Here is a 20,469-nt window from a genome sequence, read left to right as displayed (position 1 = left end):
AGGATTCAAGTACAGAAAGTGGAAAACTTTACGCACACTAAAAATACTACTTTTGTTTACACTCTGTGGCACAACGAAAACTTGTAACTCACTTATTAACGGCAGATCTACTGCCGGTCCTGTGTCCGCATCATAGATCTCCTCCTGCTAGAGGAGCTGGATCTGCGGCTCGTGGATTCAGAGGGGTAGGTCACTACCCGGGAGGACCTTCCTCGGACCTGCAGCCCCTGCGCCTCCCTCATGTCCCTTGCCATCTGAGACAGGGTCTGGCCGGGGTTTGTCTGGAGGCGTTGGAAGAGACTCTCCCTGGTTAAAGTCCTTTCTGGGCAGCTGAAGGTCAGAGCAACCCCAGTGTCTGACTTCATCTCTCTGGAGAAGCCGTCAGAGGTACCGTCAAAACAGCGTCCAATGGCGATCTCTTTTGCCACCCTTGGGTTCTGGTCCGTGACTGTGTAGATGCCATAGTTGTGCCCCAAGGGGTCGACTGGGGCCAGCATGTTGAAGGCATGGGACTCGTTGTTCGGTGAGGTAGGGGGGTGCTTGGTCAGATACTCCTTTAAGAGGCTGTTGATGCCCACTCTCCGACAGTTGCCCTGTGGGAGGACTGATATGAGGGACCTATCGACTGTGGCTTGGTCGAAGAGCATACCACTGCACTTGAACTCGAGGCAAGCTGCTGAGATGTTGGCCACGTGCATGTCGCGGGTACTGCGGATGTCTCTGATGCCGTACAGCTGGCCTGCAGTCTCAGGGTGGGTGCCTCCATGGTTCTGTGACCTTATCATAACCTCCCTTTGTCCCTGGATCTTGACCTTGATGAAGCAAGCCCTGAACTCTTGAGGGTTGGGCCACCAAGAGAGGTAGTCACCTGTCCACGATGTTAAGTCGTTCTCTTGAAAGGGCACAACGTTATATTCATATTTGTCCTTTTCCACTCTGAAGAATCGGAAATGGTTGGCATTGACTTCAGCATTTTCACAGGATATTAAACTCTGGTAGGGGTATATTGGCCCGTTGGTCTCTTCCAAATTATTGGGGTTGGGTTTTGCCAAGTTGATTCTGAAGGCTGTTTTCTTAAGAGCTGGATCATTGTGGTCTGAACGCTGGTAGTCTATCTTGTCTAAATATGGCTGAGACACTCCAATGATGTTTGGGTTCATCTTGGGGGTTGAGGGAGCTGCTTCCAGTTCTTCACCACCCATAATGCCTGTGACGTAAGCTGTGTAAGCATCAGGCACCTGAGCATCACAGAAGGCTGGCAGGCAGGCTCCGTTGTGTCCAGTTATCACACTGTCAAAGCGACCCCATGCTCTGGGGTTAGAGGAAAAGCCAGGCTTGGGCTCCAAGTTTATCAGGCTGATGACCACACCTTCCAACTGCTCAGTGGCCAGGAATTTGTCACTCATGTATGTCCTCACTTTGACGTAGCAGCGGCGGTTCTCAGGCACATCCAGGTTGAAAAGTCGACGCTCCCTGATTTCCATATTACCTATGAGGAAAGTGCGCTCCTCTCGCTTGCGCCGTCCATTACCACCAGATGTGGTCTGAGTGTAGTGAAAGTCACTCTCTTCCTCCCAGACACCTGTGTCTGGGTTGAGGGACCACAGTTTCATTTTGGGAATGTGTTCTTGCATTTTGACGTGCTGCGTGTCTAGGAGTACTTGGACCGCTCCAGCCCCTAGGACTTCCTGGTTCGTATCATCTCTGAAGTCAACGGAAAACATCCCATATGTCCTCAGTGGAAGCATGTCACCCTCATCGTCCACAAAGTTGAGATCACCAGGCGCTGCAGCAGCTGTGGTGATGTTCCTGGGGTCAATGAAGGTGACACTGGCTTTCACCGTACCTTCGTACACCTCCCCATTTTTTTTGTGGAAAGAATTTGGAGGTATGACAATCTGTCCAATGGAGTCCTCTCCTTTGATTTCTCCTAAGTCAATGGTATTTGTCTCTCCAGCATTGATATCAATAGGTTCCTGCTTTCTCATCACCTTCACGTCATGGTAAACAGAGCCCCCTCTCTTGTCAAAGATAAACACCTTAGGAGTGTCAATGAATTTTTCTGTGGGATCCACAAAGTTGACCACTAGCCTCTCTGTGTCTGGAGTTATATTGAGCGTGAAACCTCCTTTGTACCCTGTGGTGCCCACTCTCTCCTTGCCAACATACATGTGCCCGAAACGCAGTGGTTCATCGTTGTCAACTGTGACCACCCTGCCACGCACAAGCACCTTGGGCACCACACACTTCAGGCAGCCACACTCAGTCACAGCTTTGATGGGTAGGCTGTAGCTCCCACAGTTGATCACCCGGCTCTCCATCTTCTGGACCCCGCAGCAGTAACCACCTCCATCCCTGCAGCGCAGGTCGAAGTCCAGGGAGCCTACACACTTGTTGTAGGTGCAGCGGCCAGCGTTGTAGAGCTTAGAGTCAGTCCCAGGCTGAACACAGTCCATGGGCAGCCTAATGAGGTGGTTCTTAGGTGTGGGGTTGCATGCCGGCATGCCTTTAGCTGTGGAATACACAGTGCATAGAGTTAGCAATGAGATTACACATGTTTTATGGATGTAAACACACACATGCATAATGCATATAATGCACACACATTGGCAAGAAAAAGTATGTGAACCCTTTGGTATTACCTGGATTTCTGCATAAATTGATCATCATATTTGATCTGATCTTCATCTAAGTCACAACAATAGACAAACATAGTAACACACAAATTATTGTATTTTTCTTGTCTATATTGAATACATAATTTAAACATTCACAGTGTCGGTTGGGGAAAGTATGTGAATTCCTAGGCTAATGAATTCTCCAAAAGTGAATTGTAGTGAGCTAACCTTGAGTCCAATCAATGAGACGAGATTGGTGATGTTGGTTAGAGCTGCCTTGCCCTATAAAAAAACACTCACAAAATTTTAGTTTGCTATTCACAAGAAGCATTGCCTGATGTGAACCATGCTGCAAACAAAAGAGATCGCAGAAGACCTAAGATAAAAAATTGTTGACTTGCATAAAGCTGGAAAGGGTTACAAAAGTATCTCCAAAAGCCTTGATGTTCATCAGTCCATGGTAAGACAAAATGTCTATAAATTGAGAAAGTTCAGCACTGTTGCTACTCTCCCTAGGAGTGGCCATCCTGCAAAGATGACTGCAAGAGCAAAGCGCAGAATGCTCAATGAGGTTAAGAAGAATCCTAGAGTGTCAGCTAAAGACTTACAGAAATCTCTGGAACATGCTAACATCTCTGTTGACGAGTCTACTATACCACGGAAGAAGGCACTGCTGTCCAAAAAACCCATTGCTGCACGTCTGAAGTTTGCAAAAGAGCATCTGGATGTTCCCCAGCGCTACTGGCAAAATATTCTGTGGACAGATGAAACTGCAGTTGAGTTGTTTGGAAGGAACACACAACACCATGTGTGGATGAAAAAAGGCACAGCACAGCACACGAACATCAAAACCTCATCCCAACTGTAAAGTGCGGTGGAGGGAGCATCATGTTTGGGGCTGCTTTGCTGCCTCAGGGCCTGGACAGCTTGCTATCACCAACGTAAATGAATTTCCAAGTTCATCAAGACATTTTGCAGGAGAATGTTAGGCTATCTATCCGCCAATTGAAGCTCAATAGAAGTTGTGTGATGCAACAGGACAATGACCCATAACACAGAAGTAAATCAACAACAGAACAGCTTCAAGAGAAGAAAATACACCTTCTGGAGTGGCCCAGTCAGTGTCTTTACCTCAGCCCGATTGAGATGCTGTGACATGAACTCAAGAGAGCAGTTCACACCAGACATCCCAAGAATATTGCTTAACTGAAACAGTTTTGTAAAGAGGAATGGTCCAAAATTCCTCCTGACTTTTGTGCAGGTCTGATCCGCAACTACAGAAAACGTTTGGTTGAGGTTATCGCTGAAAAAGGACAGTCAACCAGTTATTAAATCCAAGGGTTCACATACTTTTCCACTCTGCACTGTGAATGTTTACACAGTGTGTTCAATAAAGACATGAAAACGTATAATTGTTTGGGTGTTATTAGTTTAAGCAGACTGTGTTTGTCCCCCCCCTTTGCCCTCAGAACAGCCTCAATTTGTCAGGGCATGGACTCCACAAGGTGTCGAAGGCTTTCCACAGGGATGCTGGTCCGTGTTGACTCCAATGCTTCCCACAGTTGTGTCAAGAAGGCTGTATGTCCTTTGTGTGGTGGACCATTCTTGATACACATCTGGCATCTACTAACATACCCCGTTCAAAGGCACTTACATTTTTTGTCTTGACCATTCACCCTCTGAATGGCACACATACACAATCCATGTCTCAATTGTCTCAAGGCGTAGAAATCCTTCTTTAACTGGTCACCTCCCCTTCAATTACACTGATTGGAGTGGATGTAACAAGTGACCTCAATAAGGGATCATAGCTTTCACCTGGATTTACCTGGTCAGTCTATGTCATGGAAAGAGCATGTGTTCTTCATGTTTTGTATACTCATTCAAATGAAAAATGACAGATGCGAATGGCGCACTCTGTCACACTTCCTATTAACCAACCAAATGTATGTTTATTACCTAGAATTTCATTGTCATTAGTAGCATTAGTTTAAATGTGTGTAATTAGTATTAGTATGCATTTGCTTGTAATTATTGGTGGAAAAAGAGTACTATTTTTCTTACATGTGTTCACACACACACACACACACACACACACACACACACACACACACACACACACACACACACACCTTATTTCTTTCCACATGGCTCAGAGACATCCATGATTAGCCAAGTTGTACTACAAAGCATTCATAATAGGGTAATTAGATGTGAACTTGGAGAGGACATTTGTTCACAAAGCATTCAGATGGGAATGGGAAAAAAAGGATTATTGTTCCCCAAATGTTGGCAAAAGGAATCATGTTCATGATATCATGGCTGAGTTTACGCTCCAGTGTTCCTGTTAGACTCCCTATCCTCTAAAGAAAAAGATTGTTGCAGACAGATGGAACAGCCTGAATTTCTTCAGGCTAGGGTCCTTTTTTCACAATATCCCCCTGACTGACGTGCCCAAAGTAAACTGCCTGTTGCTCAGGCCCTGAAGCCAGGATGTGCAAATACTTGGTACCATTGGAAAGAAAACTCTTTGAAGTTTGTAGAAATGTCAAAATAATGTATGAGAATTTAACACAATAGATATGGTTGGAGAAAATCCCCCCCCAAAAAATGAGTGAGAATAATTAGTTTTAGTACTGGGACAAACTATTGGAAATTCGTGTTTGGGCGTGCAAGGAAGACAAGATGCACCTGCTAATATTGGTTTCCCATTGAACATACTTCTTTCCATATGAAATATTGTAGTTTGATGACATGTTAGGGTATCTGAGTCAATAGAAACATATTTTGACTTGTTTTAACAAAGTTTTTGGATTCCTTTCTCTGCATGTTGAACGAGTGGATTACTCAAATCGATGGCGCCAACTAAACTGACTTTTTTGGGATATAAAGAAGGATTTTATCTAACAAAATGACACTACATGTTATAGCTAGGATCCTTTGTATGACAAATCAGAGGAAGATTTTCAAAAAGTAAGTGAATATTTAATCACTATTTGTAAATGTATGAAACCTGTGCTGGTGGAAAAATATTTTGATGTGGGGCGGCACCCTCAAACAATCGCAAGGCATGCTTTCGTTGTAATGGTTACTGTAAATCGGACAGTGCAGTTAGATTAACAAGAATTTAAGCTTTCAACTGATATAAGACACTTGTATGTACCTACATGTTTAACCTGTTGAGTGTAGAGGGCAGTAATTTGATGTTTGGATGAAAAACGTATCCAAATTAAACTGCCTATTTCTCAGGCCCAGAATCTAGAATGTGCATATAATTGTCAGATTAGGATAGAAAACACTCTAAAGTTTCCAAAACGGTCAAAATATTGTCTGTGAGTATAACAGAACTGATATTGCAGGCGAAAACCTGAGGAAAATCCAACCGGAAGGGGCTTCTATTTTGCAAGCTCCATGTTCCATAGCCTGCCTTCGCTCCATTTAAAGGGATATCAACCAGATTCCTTTTCGTATGACTTCCCCATGGTGTGACCAGTCTTTAGACATAGTTTCAGGCTTTTATTTTGAAAAATGAGCGAGAAAGATCACATTGCGTAAGCAGCATTTTGCATGCGCAACAGCTTGGAGCAGCCATTTTCTCTCTCTCTCCTATTGAAGAAGCTAAAGTCCCTGTTGATATATTATCGATTATATATTGTAAAAACAACCTGGGGATTGATTATAAAAAATGTTTGACATGTTTCTATGAACATTATGGATACTATTTGGAATTTTCGTCTGCGATGTCGTGACCGCTCGAGCCTGTGGATTTCTGAACATAACACGCCAACCAAATGGAAGTATTTTGGATATAAAAATAATCTTTATGGAACAAAAGGAACATTTATTGTGTAACTGGGAGTCTCGTGAGTGCAAACATCCGAAGATCATCAAAGGTAAGCGATTTAATATTTTGCTTTTCTGACTTTCGTGACCGATCTACTTTTTTTCTACTGTGTTATTGACTTGTTAATTGTTTATTCCATGTGTAACTCTGTGTTGTCTGTTCACACTGCTATGCTTTATCTTGGCCAGGTCGCAGTTGCAAATGAGAACTTGTTCTCAACTAGCCTACCTGGTTAAATAAAGGTGAAATAAAATTTTAAAAATAAAAAACTTGGCTGCTAGCTGTTTGTAATATTTTGTCTACTGAGAGAGATGTCCTTCCATAAACACTTGGTATGCTTTTGCAGAAAGGTTTTATTGAAATCTGACATGGTGGACTAACAACAAGCTAAGCTGTGTTTTGCTATATTGCACTTGTGATTTCATGAAAATTAAATATTTTTAGTAATTTAATTTGAATTTGGCGCTCTGCAATTCAGCAGATGTTGACAAAAATGATCCCGCTAAAGGGATGGGTGCATCAAGAAGTTTTATCCATAATTTTTGTGACTATTTATTTGAATTGCGCACCCTCTAGCTCCACCGGAAGTTGTCCTGGTAGCGGGACGCCTAGCCTGATATATACAGTTGAAGTCAGAAGTTTACATACACTTAGTTTGGAGTTATGAAAACTCGTTTTTCAACCACTCCAAATTTCTTGTTACCAAACTATAGTTTTGGCAAGTCGGTTAGGAAATCTACTTTGTGCATGACACAAGTAATTTTTCCAACAATTGTTTACAGACAGATTATTTCACTTATATTTCAATGTATCACAATACCAGTGGGTCATAAGTGTACATACACTGAGTTGACTGTGCCTTTAAACAGCTTGGAAAATTCCAGAAAATAATGACATGGCTTTAGAAGCTTCTGTTAGGCTAATTGACATACTTTGAGTCAATTGGAGGTGTACCTGTGGATTTATTTCAAGGCCTATGTAACGGCTCTCTTCTATCTCCTCCTCTGACGAAGAGGTAGAACAAGGATCGGACCAAAATGCAGCGTGGTGATGATTCATGATATATTTTAATGAAGGAAAACCTATACATGCAGAAACTACAAAACTAACGAAATGAAATAATGAAAACCGAAACAGCCTATCTGGTGAAATACAAAACACTAAGACAGGAACAATCACCCACAAACACACAGTGAAACCCAGGCTACCTAAATATGGTTCCCAATCAGAGACAACGAGAATCACCTGACTCTGATTGAGAATCTCAGGCAGCCATAGACTATGCTAGACACCCCTACTCAGCCACAATCCCAATACCTACTAAAACCCCCAATACCACAGCACAACACAAAATAACCCCATGTCACACCCTGGCCTGACCAAATAATATATAAACACAAAATACTAAGACCAGGGCGTGACAGCCTACCTTCAAACTCAGTGCCTCTTTGCTTGACATCATAGGAAAATCAAATTAAATCAGCCAAGACCTCATAAAAAAATTTGTAGACCTCCACAAATCTGGTTCATCCTTGGGAGCAATTTCCAAATGCCTGAAGGTACCATGTTCATCTGTACAAACAATAGATACACAAGTATAAACACCATGGGACCACGCAGCCATCATACCACTTAGGAAGGAGACGCGTTCTGTCTCCCAGAGATGAACGTACTTTGGTGCGAAAGTGCAAATCAATCCCAGAACAACAGCAAAAGGACATTGTGAAGATGCTGGAGGAAACAGATACAAAGTATATATACCCACTATATATATCCACAGTAAAACAAGTCCTGTATCGATATCGATATAACCTGAAAGGCCGGTCAGCAAGGAAGGAAGGAAGCCACTGCTCTAAAACCGCCATTAAAAAGCCAGTCTACGATTTGCAACTGCACATTGGGATCGTACTTTTTGGGGAAATGTCCTCTGGTCTGATGAAACAAAAATAGAACTGTTTGGCCATAATGACCATCGTTTGGAGGAAAAAGGGGAAGCATGAAGGTGGCATCATCATGTTGTGAGGAATCTTTGCTGCAGGAGGGACTGGTGCACTTCACAAAATAGATGGCGTAATGAGGTAGGAAAATTATGTGGATATATTGAAGCAACATCTCAAGACATCAGTCAGGAAGTTAAAGCTTGATTGCAAATGGGCCTTCCAAATGGACAATGACCCCAAGCATACTTCCAAAGTTGTGGCAAAATGGCTTAAGGACAACTAAGTCAAGGTATTGGAGTGGCCATCACAAAGCCCTGACCTTAATCCTATAGAAATGTGTGGGCAGAACTGAAAAAGCAAGCAAGGAGGCCTACAAACCTGACTCAGTTACACCAGCTCTGTGAGGAAGAATGGGCCAAAATTCACCCAACTTATTGTGGAAAGCTTGTGGAAGGCTACCCAAAACGTTTGATCCAGGTTCAATAATTTAAAGGCAATACTACCAAATACTAATTGAGTGTATGTAAACTTCTGACCCACTGGGAATGTGATGAAAGAAATTAAAGCTGAAATAAATAATTCTCCCTACTATTATTCCGACATGTCACATTCTTAAAATAAAATGGTGATCCTAACTGACCTAAGACAGGGAATTCTTTACTAGGATTAAATGTCAGGAATTGTGAAACTGAGTTTAAATATATTTGGCTAAGGTGTATGTAAACTTCTGACTTCAACTGTGTTACCCAATGTGTCATTTCCTGGCCCCTCTGCATTAAAAAAAATGAAATAAATAACTAAAAAAAACAAAAGGAAAACGGTAGTCCTGTCTTTAAATATGGATGGAATGTTTTATTAAATAACTGGAGTGTGTTCCCTAGCCTAATGTTCCCTAGTCATGGGAACCACAATGGGCTGGTAGCATAAAGCAGGTTAATCATTCTTCACTCAGAGCCTTGGTGTTCCAGGTGTTGTTGTTCTATTCACAGGGGCAAATCTCTCAGGCTGCAGTGACTCAGAGCCAGAACATATCCTCCTGTAGAAGCCCGTAGCTGAATGCTTTAGCACACTCCCCCGCAGCCCCTTTTTGTCAATCTATATCGTGGCTAACAAGCAACTGGGGAATACGCACAATGTGTATCTACCCTGCATGGATGCGGAAACTCATACTTGTTTGACTAACAGGATTTATTGACAATCTTGGATTTCACTTCAATAAGGGGAGCTCTGCAGAAGTGGGATTTTGGTTTTTACAGTCAATTATAAATAATGTAAATAATCTCTGTTTAGAAAAGGCTGCTTTATACCAATGTAAACATAATAAAACCTTACTGCCAGATTCTGGAGGCCTTGATATTTTACGATCTTATTTTACTTGGGTGTATTTTTTCGATGTTACAGATACAGTGGATTTTCTGCAGGGTTTTTTCCTCACTGACATTCGGTTTGCTGCAGTGTCTTTTCATACTGTCCATTCCTACAGGTACAGTACAGGATTTGATGGATAGGGTCTCTACGTACCGATAACGCTGAGGAATGCCTGTGAGGACTTGATGCTTCCTGTCTGGCTGCTGGCTTTACAGTAGTAATGTCCTGTCTGCTCAGGCTTCAGGTCTCTCAGCACCAGATCCTCTTCATATTTGAACACGTTCCGGTCCAATAGGGTCCTATTGTGATACCTGGAGAAAAGAACATACCATTAAAAACCTATACTGAAAATGTAATTTTTGTAAGTTGTTTAATATAATGTGTTATCTAGTCATGCTTCCCAAAAATATTTGTAAGATTTTTTTCTGGCAAATTAACAAAGGAATGCATGATCATACCAGTAGTATTTGTCTGGCATGGGCTCCCCTGCTGCCTTGCAGCATAACATCACACGCTGTCCCTCATAGCGCACTTTGTCCTCTGGGTGCTTTACAATGTATGGCTTCTCTGCAAAGCAGTAGGAAACAAATCCTTAAAAACCTGGCTCTGGGACTGTTGTGAACGGTACCACAAAGGTATCCTGATCTAAATAAAATGTAATCAGGCCTACAGTTTAAACTCTTCTTGGTCTCCGTACTTATGAACAATGATTGGTGTGGGATTATGGTGAAATACTGCCCCTGTGACTGCATTTATTTTTTATTTAGTTTCCATGTACAGTGGGGCAAAAAAGTATTTAGTCAGCAACCATTTGTGCAAGTTCTCCCACTTAAAAAGATGAGAGAGGCCTGTAATTTTCATCATATGTACACTTCAACTATGACAGACAAAATGAGGAAAAAAAATCCAGAAAATCACATTGTAGGATTTTTAATGAATTTATTTGCAAATTATGGTGGAAAATAAGTATTTGGTCACCTACAAACAAGCAAGATTTCTGGCTCTCACAGACCTGTAACTTCTTCTTTAAGAGGCTCCTCTGTCCTCCACTCGTTACCTGTATTAATGGCACCTGTTTGAACTTGTTATCAGTATAAAAGACACCTGTCCACAACCTCAAACAGTCACACTCCAAACTCCACTATGGCCAAGACCAAAGAGCTGCCAAAGGACACCAGAAACAAAATTGTAGACCTGCACCAGGCTGGGAAGACTGAATCTGCAATAGGTAAGCAGCTTGGTTTGAAGAAATCAACTGTGGGAGCAATCATTAGGAAATGGAAGACATACAAGACCATTGATAATCTCCCTCGATGTGGGGCTCCACGCAAGATCTCACCCCGTGGGGTCAAAATGATCACAAAAACGGTGAGCAAAAATCACAGAACCACATGGGGGGGACCCAGTGAATGACCTGCAGAGAGCTGGGACCAAAGTAACCAAGCCTACCATCAGTAACACACTACGCCGCCAAGGACTCAAATCCTGCAGTGCCAGACGTGTCCCCCTGCTTAAGCCAGTACATGTCCAGGCCCGTCTGAAGTTTGCTAGAAAGCATTTGGATGATCCAGAAGAAGATTGGGAGAATGTCATATGGATGAAACCAAAATAGAACTTTTTGGTAAAACTCAACTCGTCGTGTTTGGAGGACAAAGAATGCTGAGTTGCATCCAAAGAACACCATACCTACTGTGAAGCATGGGGGTGGAAACATCATGCTTTGGGGCTGTTTTTCTGGAAAGGGACCAGGACGACTGATCCATGTAAAGGAAAGAATGAATGAGGCCATGTATCGTGAGATTTTGAGTGAAAACCTCCTTCCATCAGCAAGGGCATTGAAGATGAAACGTGGCTGGGTCTTTCAGCATGACAATGATCCCCCGGGCAACGAAGGAGTGGCTTTGTAAGAAGCATTTCAAGGTCCTGGAGTGGCCTAGCCAGTCTCCTGATCTCAACCCCTTAGAACATCTTTGGAGGGAGTTGAAAGTCCGTGTTGCCCAGCAACAGCCCCAAAACATCACTGCTCTAGAGGAGATCTGCATGGAGGAATGGGCCAAAATACCAGCAACGGTGTGTGAAAACCTTGTGAAGACTTACAGAAAGCGGTTGACCTCTGTCATTGCCAATAAAGGGTATATAACAAAGTATTGAGATAAACCTTTGTTATTGACTAAATACATTTTCCACCATAATTTGCAAATAAATTCATTAAAAATCCTACAATGTGATTTTCTGGATTTTTTTCTTCTCATTTTGTCTGTCATAGTTGAAGTGTACCTATGATGAAAATTACAGGCTTCTCTCATCTTTTTAAGTGGGAGAACTTGCACAATTGGTGGCTGACTAAATACTTTTTTGCCCCACTGTATATGTGCATGTAAAGGACTCAACTACTTCAGACTTTCCTCCAGTGGTCCGTATTGTAGTTTTAAATGTCCTTACCCTAGTCTGGCTACAGTAGATGGATGGTTATAATGACAGACTGACTGGCTCAAAGCAGTACTAAGTACATAGAGAACATACTTCATCATTGGGCTATTTGTTGATATTACTAACTTAGTATAACTCACCTGCGTACTTTAGGACTGCCCGTACCCAGGATGACCCACTGCTGTTGCTGGAGGTGGATGCAGTGGCCGGGGCAAACTTCTCCTTCCTGATGTAGAGCTGGCTGGGGGAACTGGAACAGACCCCTGGGAGCCTGAAGAGGCCTTTGTCGTCAGTGCGGGTACGGATGATCTTGGGTCGGCTGGCCAGCGCTATCCTGGCCCCCATCACGGGGACACCGGTCATACTGAGTACCTCTCCTTGGAGCATGTGGCCCACACACACACAGCGGCTACAGTCCTCACTGGGACGGCCATCAGGACACTCACGCTTACATTTGGCTGCAGATACACACACACACAGACATACACAATAACACCCACACACAATACATTCAGCATACTTTTACACATGATTAGAATGATTATTCAGATTTTACAGCCATATTGTGTATGTTTCTTTAGATTTACGACTTACTCGGGCATGGATATTTCCCACATTTCTGGATTTCAGCTGCTCGTCCAACACACTGCACTGTTATAGAGGTTCTCACACAGGTCCTCCTTCTGATCCTGCGACCCTTGCCGCAGGTCACTGAGCATGCTCCCCACGTACCCCACTGAGTCCACTTGGCTAGTCAAACCACAGAGAAATGGGACATAAACATGAATGATCCATATAATGTAACTGTAGCTTCAAGGAAAGGTGAAAGGAAAGATGCATTGTAACAAAATATTATCACAGGACTTTTGCCAGGCTAGGTCGTTTCCTCCTCTTTCTGGGAGACAGTGCTGCTGATGACCGTTAGAGAGGGAACTGCACAGTGACAGCCTCCTCCTGATCAAAGCCCCTGCAGCTTTATGAACATCGAAGGTGTGTTGACGATGGTGACAGATAATTGTTAGAAGCCCATGTTAGGGAGAAGTTAGCAAAACTGGGGCATGTGGAGAAGATGGTTTAATGTACATTCTTAGGAAAAAGGTGATATCTAGAACCTAATAGGGTTATTCAGCTGTCCCCATAGGAGAACCCTTTGAATAACTATTTTTGGTTCCAGGTAGAATCCTTTTGGTTCCATGTAGAACCCTTTGCACAGAGGGTTCTACATTGAACCCACAAGGGTTCTACTTGGAACCAAAAATGGTTCTCCTATGGACCCTTTTTTCTAAGTGGTTCAGCATTGGCTCTACTGTGGCCGTAGTCACTGTATTTATTAACAGCCGCATACTGCAGCTCCATCTCAGATCTGTTGTGATTGTCTTCATGTCAATAATGACCCTGATCAGCTGATCAGTCTCTTGGTAGTGAATGAATTACGTAAAATTATAATTATTATGATTGGCTTGATGTTAAATATTGGCATGGTATGTTCACTGTAGGTCTATGTGTAGGTTGTGTTGTGAGGATACCTTCACATGGCAGGGTGGCACACTCCATCCTCTCTGTCTGGGGCCCCTGGCATGGCGGAACCAGTAGCAAGGGCATGGGCTGGATGCTCCTACACTTCCTCTGACGGACCTGAATGCCCACGTCATTACAGGCTGTAGCAGAACAGGGGCCCCAGGCAGACCAGTCCATCCAGTAGGCCTGAACTGGACACACAAGACAAGGCATTGTGACAAGGGTGAGTATGGAATCCACATAGAAATGGAATTGGTAGAATGGTCATAGACCTAAAATTCCAGTCCTGGACTGAGAATTACGGATGTAGGATCTTAATTTGTTCACTCTTTTGGAAATGCAAACTTGTAGTGTACTCAAGGTTTAAAAAGGCTTCTAAAGTTTGTAATTTTCACTTTAAAATGTCACTTGATATGAATTGCCCTAACAAAAAATGGGGGGGATGTGGACAGACTCGGTATACAAATCCCAAAAGAAAGAAATGATCACATTTCAATACATTTTTATAGACAATTAGCAAAAATAGATAAGATCTTGCTACCATGGAAAGGAAAATACCTGTCTATTTGTGGAAAAATCACCCTGATTAACTCTTTAGCCATATCACAGTTTAACTATTTGCTTATGGTCTTGCCTACACCCAGTGACCTGCTTTTTAAATTATATGAACAAAAAATATTCAATTTTATTTGGAATGGCAAGCCAGACAAAATTTAAAGGGCCTATTTATATAATGAATATGAATTCGGAGGGCAGAAATGATTAAATATTAAAGCATTAGTCCTCTCACTAAAGGCATCCGTCATAGAAAAGTTATACTTAAATCCAAACTGGTTCTCTAGTAAATTGGTAGGAATGTCTGACCCCATGTTCAAGAATGGCCTTTTTCCCTTTATTCAGATTACAACTGCTCACTTTCGGGTGTTTGAAAAGGAAATAATCTCCAAAATATCACATTTTTCTTTTAAAGCCTTAGAAAGTTGGTTGCAATTTCAGAATAATCCACCTGAAAAGTCAGAACAAATAATACAACAAATACTGTGGTTAAACTCAAATATACTAATTGATAAAACAAAATGTATATTTCGATGAAATGTTTTTTTTTAAATGTATAATTTTAGTGAATGATATCATAAATAGGACATGCAGCTAACACAGACATATGAAAATGTCTGCTCTACCCAAAATTACAACCAACTAATTGCAGCATTACCACAAAAATGGAAGAGACAAGTGAAAGGGGGAAAAAGTAAGGAATTTGTCTGTCGGCCCTGCATTAAAGAACATAAATGGTTAAAGAAAAGTGTGATAAATAAAAACATATACCAATTTCATTTAAGGATGAAAAACTTGACAGCTGTGCCATATAAATTGCAAAATAGTTGGGAAGAGAATTTCGATGTACCCATTCCATGGCACATGGTTTATGAATTGACACGCAAAGCAACTTCGGATTCAAAACTTTGAATTTATCCATTTAAATTACTGTACACAATTCTTGCAACCAATAGAATGTTATATACAGTCTATGGGGGATACAATCTTCCCAGCAGAGTCATTAGATCATTTATTTTGGTACTGTCCATATGTAGCTCGTTTATGGTCACAGGTCCAGGAGTGGCTAAATAATTGCAACATTTGCCTAAAACTAACACTGCAGATAGCAATACTGGGTGATTTGAAAAGCCATGGTCAATCAAACAATAATATAATTATTATTTTATCTTTAATTCTCTATCTGTAGAAGCTATGAGAATAGAAAGGTTCAGTACTTTTGTGAAACATCACAGCACAGTTGGAAAATATATGGAAAATAGAAATCCAAAATGGATGGTGTTAAGGGATAGATGGGAGGGGTTTAATGGAGCTGAAGGGTGGGACTAATAACAAGATAACCAATGTAAAACATACGGGGTCTGTAAAATGTATATAGGTTCAGAAATTCTGTGAAATAGCACAGTTACAAATAGAAATCAAACTGGATGGACATCAGAAATGGAGGAAGGACATAAAAACAAAGAAAATATAACTATTGTAAAATAGATTGTGTCTGTAAAATGTATATAATATGTATAAACAGAAGGTAGAAACCTAAGTGTTATTATTTATTAGTTTACTCCAATTGGGGGAAAGTTGGTAGGGTTTGCAGGAAATAATAAAGCTATATTCTAAAAGAAAGTATGTATATCTATATGTATATGTATGTACAGTTGAAGTCACAAGTTTACATACACCTTAGCCAAATACATTTAAACTCAGTTTTTCACAATCCCTATCATTTAATCCTAGTAAAAATTCCCTGTTTTAGGTCAGTTAGGATCCCCACTTTATTTTAAGAATGTGAAATGTCAGAATAATAGTAGAGAGAATTATTTATTGCAGCTTCCATTTCTTTCATCACATTCCCAGTGGGTCAGAAGTTTACATACACTCAATTCGTATTTGGTAGCATTGCCTTTAAATTGTTGAACCTGGGTCAAACGTTTTGGGTAGCCTTCCACAAGCTTCCCACAATAAGTTGGGTGAATTTTGACCCATTCCTCCTGACAGAGCTGGTGTAACTGAGTCATGTTTGTAGGCCTCCTAGCTCGCACATGCTTTTTCAGTTCTGCCTACAAATGTTCTATTGGCTTGAGGTCAGGGCTTTGTGATGGCCACTCTAATACCTTGACTCTGTTGTCCTTAAGTCATTTTGCCACAACTTTGGAAGTATGCTTGGGGTCATTATCCATTTGGAAGAGCCATTTGCGACCAAGCTTTAACTGATGTCTTGAGATGTTGCTTCAATATATCCACATCATTTCCCTACTTATGATGCCATCTATTTTGTGAAGTGCACCAGTCCCTCCTGCAGCAAAGCACCCCCACAACATTATGCTACCACCCACGTGCTTCACTATTGGGATGGTGTTCTTTGGCTTGCAAGCCTCCCCCTTTTTCCTCCAAACATAACGATGGTCATTATGACCAAACAGTTCTATTTTTGTTTCATCAGACCATAGGACATTTCTCCAAAAAGTCCCCATGTGCAGTTACAAACCGTAGTCTGGCTTTTTAATGGTGGTTTTGGAGCAGTGGCTTCTTCCTTGCTGAGCGGCCTTTCAGGTTATGTCGATATAGGACTTGTTTTACTGTGGATATATATACTTTTGTACCTGTTTCCTCCATCGCAAGATCCTTTGCTGTTGTTCTGGGATTGATTTGCACTTTTCATACCAAAGTACGTTCATCTCTATGAGACAGAACGTGTCTCCTTCCTGAGTGGTATGACAGCTGCGTGGTCCCATGGTGTTTATGCTTGTGTATCTATTATTTGTGCAGATGAAAGTGGTACCTTCAGGCGTTTGGAAATTACTCCCAAGGGTGATCCAGAGTTGTGAAGGTCTACAATTTTTCTTCTGAGGTCTTGGCTGATTTCTTTTGATTTTCCCATGATATCAAGCATGGGACTGAGTTTGAAGGTAGGCCTTGAAATAAATCCACAGGTACACCTCCAATTGACTCAAATTATGTCAATTAGCCTAACAGAAGCTTATAAAGCCATGACATAATTTCTGGAATTTTCTAAGCTGTTTAAAGGCACAGTCAACGTAGTGTATGTAAACTTCTGACCCACTGGATTTGTGATACAGTGAATGTTTAGTGAAATAATCTGTCTGTAAACAATTGTTGGATAAATTACTTGTGTCATGCACAAAGTGGATATCCTAATCAACTTGCCAAAACTATAGTTTGTTAACAAGAAATTTGTGGAGTGATTGAAAAAAGGGTTTTAATGACTCAAACCTAAGTGTATGTAAACTAGTTTTAATGACTCAAACCTAAGTGTATGTAAACTAGTTTTAATGACTCAAACCTAAGTGTATGTAAACTAGTTTTAATGACTCAAACCTAAGTGTATGTAAACTAGTTTTAATGACTCAAACCTAAGTGTATGTAAACTAGTTTTAATGACTCAAACCTAAGTGTATGTAAACTTCCGACTCCAACTGTATATATGTATGAATGTTTATTTATGCATATGTATGGGTATGTATATGTATGTATATGGATATATATATAGATTTACCAAAAAAATATATGGGGGATTGGAAATGATGCAGACAATTACATTGATGGAATCAACAATCTTTCCGCAATATTAACCTGATCCACCCCAAAAAAAAAGAAAAAAAGGGGGAAAAAAAGAAAAAAACAGACCATTAGTGGCCAATGCAGTGCAGCAGATGCATGGCTTAAGTGGCTTTTCCTCCACTGAGGTTCTGTTTCGACTCAGTATACAGCACAGTAACTAGGGGTGACATGGATAGTTGGCTAATCCCCTCACAAAATTCCATTATCCCCTAAGCACAGTATGGGTTCAGAATCCTTAACGCAAAGCTATTATAGCACATCTATAACCCATGTGAATGGGGCATGGTGGTCTGTGGGTACCTGGTGGGCACTGGAAGCGGACGTAGTAGTTGGAGCAGATGCGTCCATAGGGCTGCTCCTTGTTGATGCACCAGAAGCCCTTCTCCAGGCTGGAGTGAGTCACCTCCCCGGTCTCTGCTGCTGCCAACCAGTCCGTGGTGCGGGCCTCCATGGCCACCGGCCGGGCACACACCCTCTCCCTGTAGTAGAACTGGATGGCCTCTAACCGCTCGTAGTCTCCATTCCCCCCTGGATGGTCGATGTTGAACCAGGACGTCCATTCAGTCATGCCTGCCATACATGCAGATTGGGTGAAGGGAGTCATAGACAAGGAGATACGGATCACAACTGGGGGTAAGGTTGCACAGTTTGTTTTTATTTACTCCTTTTTCTCCCTAATTTCATGGTATACAATTAGTAGTTACAGTCTTGTCTCATCGCTGCAACTCCCGTACAGACTCGGAGAGGCGAAGATCGAGAGCCGTGCGTCCTCCGAAACACAAGCCAACCAAGCCGCACTGCTTCTTAACACAATGCCCACTTAACCCAGAAGCCAGCCGCACCAATGTGTCGGAGGAAACATTGTACACCTTGCGACTGTGTAAAGCATGCACTGCGCTTGGACCGCCACAGGATTCGTTAGTGCGAGAAGGGACAAGGACATCCCTGCCGGCCAAACCCTCCCCTAACCCAGATGACGCTGGGCCAATAGTGCACCACTCCATGGTTCTTCCGGTCGCGGCTGGCTGCGACAGAGCCTGGACTTGAACCCAGAATCTCTGGTTGCCAGCCTTAGACCACTGCGCCACTCGCAAGGCCGAAGGTTGCACAGTTTAAGAGAATAGTCTGCTACTGTCATTGTCTGCTGAGTAGAGACACCCAGGGGAGCCTGCGTTGACCAAACTCTTTCCAAGCCAACTCAGAAGGCAGATGAGGAGGGAAAGTGTCATGTCGTCTAGCTTTTGTCTGCCACATGTTCAACTCTTAGGTTTTCCAAAGATGTGAAGAAACAGCCTCGCTGCATTGCATTAGCAACATACCATGGATCTCTGAATAATAGATTTCATAATTGGAACGAGCCCCTTGGGAGGCATCGAGAGAAAAGTGAAGTGATCTATTGGTGGACATTGTCAAGATGTGTGCTCACCGTGCTGTGTGCTATCGTCGGTAGACATTCTCAACAGACATAGTGACCCCTCTCTCTAGTCTCTCTGTTCATTTAAAAGCCAGTGGTTTTCAACCCTGTGGTGACATTAGGTATTTAGTTTTAATTTCCTGTATCTGGATAATGTGTATGTTGGCTTACATATGAATTTGGACTGGATTTAATGAATAGTTGCTTAAATTAAACTGCACTCATGTGAATATAAAGTAGACTCCATGCTATTGTTTGCTCTGATATGATCCTGGCAGGTTAACACCATTGTCTCATTCCACCAGACTGCTCATTCAAAGGAGCGAGACTGAATGTAAGCATAACGGAATGTGAGAGCTGAGTGGGAACTGAACATTGATTACACATTAGAAACAGGGTATAGTTTATGAATTGGAGAAGGGGGGTGGGGCTCATAGAGTCTCAACATTGGCCTTGGACTGGAAATGGACTTGACCCCTAAATATGATGGGTTGTATGTATAAATGTTACTAGTATGTAATAAAACTGTAAAAATTGATTTTCTGCACTTGCCATGGGTGTGTAAAGCCTGGGAGTTTCAGTACATCAAAGGAAGGAAACCCCTCTGTCTGAGGCAGAAGACACATTGTTGAGTGAGTTTTCCCTCCTCAGGTTGTATAGGTCAACCAGGTGGTATTAGGAGTGAGCTCACTCACCTGTGGTCTGCTGTGGCTCAGTCAGCAAGTTGTAGGCCAGCTTCCTGCTCCTGTCTGTCTGACTCCACTTCCTGAGCAGAGAGCTGTTCCTGAAGGGCCCTGGATGGGGAGAACCACACCATGAATACAAGCTATCACCATGACCAGCAGGGCCCAACCTTACCTGCATCACTGCACCACTACCACACTGTAACACTGTAACAGTGACCTCAGGGCTCTGCTCAATGGATCCACCAAGTTTTACAACGGGGAGAACCAGATTTATGAAAGCCGGTTTTCGAGTCTGCGGACCTACTTGTCTGAGGAGTTGGTCCTTGGCATGTTCTCATCAATTTGACAGTGTCTGTGAATGTGAAAGGAATGTCTACGTCTCACTCCGCAGGCTGTGGTTGAAGGCCAGGGAGAAGTTTTGGGGCGGGACACCCGATCTTGGTGCACTGACGCTGGGGTGTCTGTGTCTCCAGATCCCCCGGCCTTGTCTGGGTGCCACAAGAATACAAAGACAAGC

At 42.3% G+C, this 20,469-nt stretch overlaps 1 protein-coding gene across 2 annotated transcripts in view; it reads right to left on the bottom strand.

Annotated features, from left to right (window-relative positions):
* Nucleotides 1-20,469, bottom strand: part of LOC112244777 (cartilage intermediate layer protein 1) — a 33,386-nt gene that overhangs the window by 3,901 nt on the left and 9,016 nt on the right. Inside the window, exons 2-9 of one of the 2 annotated variants that reach the window (XM_024412556.2) lie at nucleotides 19,962-20,060; nucleotides 18,153-18,422; nucleotides 13,727-13,909; nucleotides 12,795-12,950; nucleotides 12,341-12,658; nucleotides 10,229-10,337; nucleotides 9,924-10,081; nucleotides 93-2,512 (exon numbers count right to left, since the gene is read on the bottom strand). In XM_024412556.2, coding sequence (XP_024268324.1) covers nucleotides 108-2,512; nucleotides 9,924-10,081; nucleotides 10,229-10,337; nucleotides 12,341-12,658; nucleotides 12,795-12,950; nucleotides 13,727-13,909; nucleotides 18,153-18,422; nucleotides 19,962-20,060 — 3,698 coding nt within the window. In that variant the 3' untranslated portion in view covers nucleotides 93-107. The remainder of the gene's footprint in view (nucleotides 1-92; nucleotides 2,513-9,923; nucleotides 10,082-10,228; nucleotides 10,338-12,340; nucleotides 12,659-12,794; nucleotides 12,951-13,726; nucleotides 13,910-18,152; nucleotides 18,423-19,961; nucleotides 20,061-20,469) is intronic. The other variant, XM_042323067.1, reaches the window with a different exon arrangement.

The sequence above is a fragment of the Oncorhynchus tshawytscha genome, linkage group LG06 (assembly GCF_018296145.1).
Source record: "Oncorhynchus tshawytscha isolate Ot180627B linkage group LG06, Otsh_v2.0, whole genome shotgun sequence".
In the NCBI taxonomy this organism is placed as follows: domain Eukaryota; kingdom Metazoa; phylum Chordata; class Actinopteri; order Salmoniformes; family Salmonidae; genus Oncorhynchus; species Oncorhynchus tshawytscha.
The sequence above is the reverse complement of the archived record's forward strand: the minus strand, read 5'-3'. Positions and strand labels throughout refer to the sequence as shown.